This window comes from Antechinus flavipes, chromosome 2, assembly GCF_016432865.1.
Source record: "Antechinus flavipes isolate AdamAnt ecotype Samford, QLD, Australia chromosome 2, AdamAnt_v2, whole genome shotgun sequence".
Taxonomy (NCBI): Eukaryota; Metazoa; Chordata; class Mammalia; order Dasyuromorphia; family Dasyuridae; genus Antechinus; species Antechinus flavipes.
The window spans coordinates 116,887,944-116,892,137 of record NC_067399.1 but is presented as its reverse complement, the minus strand read 5'-3'; the positions used below and the strand labels follow the sequence as shown (position 1 = coordinate 116,892,137).

Below are 4,194 nucleotides of genomic sequence, written 5' to 3'. Positions count from 1 at the left end.
GTACCAGAAAGGGAGAAGATCGAAAGAAAGGAAGGAAGGAAGGAAGGGGAAAGGAGATAGAGAATGAGAGAGAGAGAGAGAGAGAGAGAGAGAGAGAGAGAGAGAGAGAGAGAGAGAGAGAGAGAGAGAGAAACAAATGTGAAGACAATGTCGAATATACTTTTAAAAGCAATTCTTACAGAAATTTCTAATAGCAAGCCTGCCTGCCTGAGTTGTTTCCTGGAAATGATCTAGGGGAGTGAAGGGGAAGAAGAGGACTCACTAACCTCAAGGAGGGGGGTGGGGTAGCGAAAGAAACAAAATGAAAACACAACCAAATCCTGTACTCTTAATAGAAGAATAGGGAAGGAGGGAGAGAGAAAGGGAGGACGATCACTTTCACACACACACACACACACACACACACCACCCAAACCTCTAAACAACTTGTCTGCTTGTGGACAGCACCCTGCAGTTTCCTGGGGGTCGGGTGGGGGTGGGGGTGGTGAGGATAGTAGGTTGGAGTTGGGGGATGGGAGTAAGCTTAGGAGGCCTGAACTGGGGATGGGGGGGGGGGGTACAAGGAAGGCAGATCCAAGGAGCGGATGAATTGCAGACTAGTTGCCAAAACTTTTTTTTCCCCTGCTGCTGCTGCTGCTGCCGCCGCCGCCGCTGCCTTTGCTTTGAATGTGGGTAGCTAGGAAACAGCAAGCCGTCTGAGAAGACGGAATTTCCAACGTGTAAAATGTTCTTAACGGAACCATTGAGCGAGTGCAATAAGGCGTGAGGGGGAACTAATCTTCCCATTTAAATGTTTGTGGCAATTTTATCTAAATGAATTTTAATGCTAAACGAGGGTAATTCCCCATTTGTAGCGCGTTTACTTCTCTTTCCTGTGCTTCTAAAGCAGTCTAACATCATGCAATGAACAATAACAATAAAAATACTGTCAAGGCATATTATTCATTTTGAATGTGTTATAATTACAGCTGATTAAATATCTTGGGATATAATAGTGTTCTTAATTTGAAATTTTTTAAAAAGTCATATTAGAAAGCAGGTTCAGACAACTCTACTCCCCCCTTCTCCCCCACTCCTACTCCTCAGCAGGTAGAAATGCGTGTGCCCTTATTTGAAGGAGGGCGGTTTGTTTTTGTCTTTTAAGAAACATCAAAAACACTCTCAGCGCTTCTATTATTTCCCTCACTTGGATAAGAGTCCTCAATAATCTCAGCTGGACCTGAAATTTACAAGAGGAAAAGCTAAAACAAGTATTTTTAAAAGAGAGAGAGAAAAGGGGATTACTAAGGAGGGAGGGAGGGCAAGAGATGCTAGGGGCACCCACACACGCATATACACATCAGGCACACACAGAAAGAAACACAGAAAGGACGGCAGTTTTGTTTTATTCTTCTAATTCACTATATTCTAATCGACTTGACTCAATAGTCCTCATCTGCCATTTCTAACCTCTGCTTTTCCCCCTCCTCCTCCTCTCCATCCCTTCAGGATCACTACCCCACCACTCCCTTCTCTTTTTCCGTTTCTCTCTCACACTTAAAAACTCATCAAAAACAGAATAGTAAAAGTGTTCAGAATAAACCTTATAAACAACATGGTATGTGATTTCGTGGTGTGTAGGGTGTATGTGTGGCGTGCGTGTGTGTGTAAGGGGTAGTAAGATGATTGGGGTAACTGGATGGTTAATTTATAAACATTTATTATTTAATGGAAAAGTAAATAAATGGCTGTTAACTGCTAGTAACCACCTATCAGGAGGGAATTATTTCACTAATATGGACTATTTATATAGACTTAGAACTGCATTTCCTTCAAAAAGGAAATTAAGAGAATCCCATTGGGGGAGGGGAGACGGGTGAGTGTTTAAGGTTGATTCATTTTATTTCCTAAAGATCCATGTGTTTAGAAACAGGCCCCAATAAACAAAAGGTGAGAGTGTGCACAGCTGCACCAGCAGGTAAGTCAGTCAATCAAATATCACCTAGTAAACCCAACCAACAACTGGCTTCTCTTTTCAAATAGAAAATAGAATTGTTTAGGGCGGGTTTATGGGGTGACATAGACTTGAATGGCAGACTTCTGAGTTTTAGCTGTTCTGTTCTGACCTCATGTTTTGTTTACAAAGCAATCACTGCTAAAAGGTTTATTTTTTATGAATCTACCCTAATTAAAATATTTGTATATTTTCCTTAGCTTTGGAAGCACAGTTTATGCCTGTAATTTTATTTAAATAAAATTATAAGGTATTCCTGCTTAAACATGTTATTTTGTATTATTTAGCTGGCTGCAATGCAGAAAGTACAGCTGTGCTGGAAAATTGGTTAATAACCAGTTTTCATCCAATGAGAACACAGAACATATTTATGAGAATTAGATTTTAAAGTCTATCATCTTCAATTCCCATAGTTAATTTTCTAGTTAATGTATACTACTCATCTTAGGTAACATCGTTACTAATAGACTAAACTCTGTACTTAGATTCGCCATTATGTGCTGGAATAATTTAGCTAGTATTAGATGAGTAATTCTGTTTGATGTAATATGAGAGTCTTTCTGGTATCTTGCAGTTTAGTGCCCTTAGGTGTTAAATTTGCTATTAGGATCTAAGTACTAAAAAAAAAAAAAATCAAGTATTATTAAACAATTGGTTTTGTGGTTAAATTTTTGAAAGAAATCTTATAAATAAATGCATCCCTTGGAGCTAATGATTATTAATTTTATGAGTACTGTATTCATTTATTGTTATAGAATAATTACAAATTTGGGGGGGCAGTAAACAAATTTTTCAAGCAGTAGAGTCAGCATGACAAAAAATAATTTGTTTTTATTTTAGATTCAGATTTCATTACTGCACTCAAACTACTACAACTGGGCTTTGAGTTATTATACAATCCAAACTGTTTCAATCAGAAACTCTAAGACTCAGTGTGCAATGATTATTATTAATAATTAGCTCCTTGGTTTCTTGATAGAAAAAGGCTATCAACAAGCATTTGTTTAACCACAACAAAAAGTATAATTAGCTTATCCCACTTAGTAAATCTTGTATGCATGCCAACTCATACCAAACTGCTACTTTTACAAAAAATTGCAATAATACAGTTCATTTTTCCAGTCCTTTTTGCACAAAATTTATTTACAATGTCTACATAAATGCTCCAAGATGGGACTATGGAAAAATACACACATGACTGATGCTTTGCTCAGAAATAAAGTCAACATATTAAAAATAAATCTTCAGTTCATGTTTTTGAGCTGCATAAAACAGGAAGTGATGTATAAGGTGGTGGTTGTTGCATGGGGACAATGATGCTCTGATGTGACAATGAGGCTTCAAAACACACTGCCTTTTGGTTTCCATGCCTCCTCCTACCAGTCTCCTTAAGACACTGCCTGGAACAGCTGATTAATCATTGTTGATGACTGCAGTTTTTCCCATCCTTCCCGATTTACATCTGTTCAGGCCAATTCAAATATGGTGAGTAAATGAATTAGACATGCAAATTCAAGCCCCAGGCTAGAGAGAGGGAGAGAGAGGGAGGGGAAAGAAAGGAGAGAGAGAGAGAGAGAGAGAGAGAGAGAGAGAGAAGAGAGAGAGAGAGAGAGAGAGAGAGAGAGCACGCAAATGGCTGAAATCCTAGGCTGGAAGAAAGATTCTTCTGCCTGATATAGTTATTTTAATGCTCTAAAAATCCTGCAAATAAGACCTTTCTGTCATTTGCAGGATAACTGTAAGGCTTTTAATGTAAGGAGGCTTCTGGAGGAAGTGAAGAGCTATGGAAACAACACACATAGTGTGGAAAAATTTCACATTTTTTTTTAAAAAATCTATAAGAAACAACGTAATATGGATAACAGTATAATAGCATTTACAATATTTCACTCTTTGTTCTCTTAATGTCTTATATAGTTATTTAGCATGTCCCCAAAGTTGACTTCGGTTGGTGTTTCCTGCTTTTTTAAGGGTCCCTATGAAGAATTAGGGATGCTCCTTGGTCCACAGTAGATGCCAAGAATGGAACTCCACAGTCAATGCAGAAAAACGATATTTGAAATCTGTCACGATTGCAGACAATGCATATTCCCTTAAGCTACTGAGCATGAATGTCCATGACTTGTCCACTCATTGTTGGGTCTCCTGTATTAAGCACTGTGGGGCTTGATGCTGACATTGGCATTCCAGGGTGGGATGGT

At 38.5% G+C, this 4,194-nt stretch overlaps 1 protein-coding gene and 1 long non-coding RNA gene across 3 annotated transcripts in view; one reads left to right on the top strand and one right to left on the bottom strand.

Annotated features, from left to right (window-relative positions):
- The first annotated feature begins 210 nt into the window (after nt 1-210).
- Nucleotides 211-4,194, top strand: part of LOC127548149 (uncharacterized) — an 8,259-nt gene continuing 4,275 nt past the window's right edge. The window contains exon 1 of the long non-coding RNA XR_007950326.1: nt 211-3,478. This is a non-coding gene — a long non-coding RNA (uncharacterized LOC127548149). The remainder of the gene's footprint in view (nt 3,479-4,194) is intronic.
- The window catches only part of MEIS1 (Meis homeobox 1), a 153,702-nt gene continuing 153,300 nt past the window's right edge, over nt 3,793-4,194 (bottom strand). For both annotated transcript variants that reach the window (XM_051975401.1, XM_051975402.1), the window contains exon 12: nt 3,793-4,194. This exon is cut by the window's right edge and continues 181 nt beyond it. In XM_051975401.1, coding sequence (XP_051831361.1) covers nt 4,092-4,194 — 103 coding nt within the window. In that variant the 3' untranslated portion in view covers nt 3,793-4,091.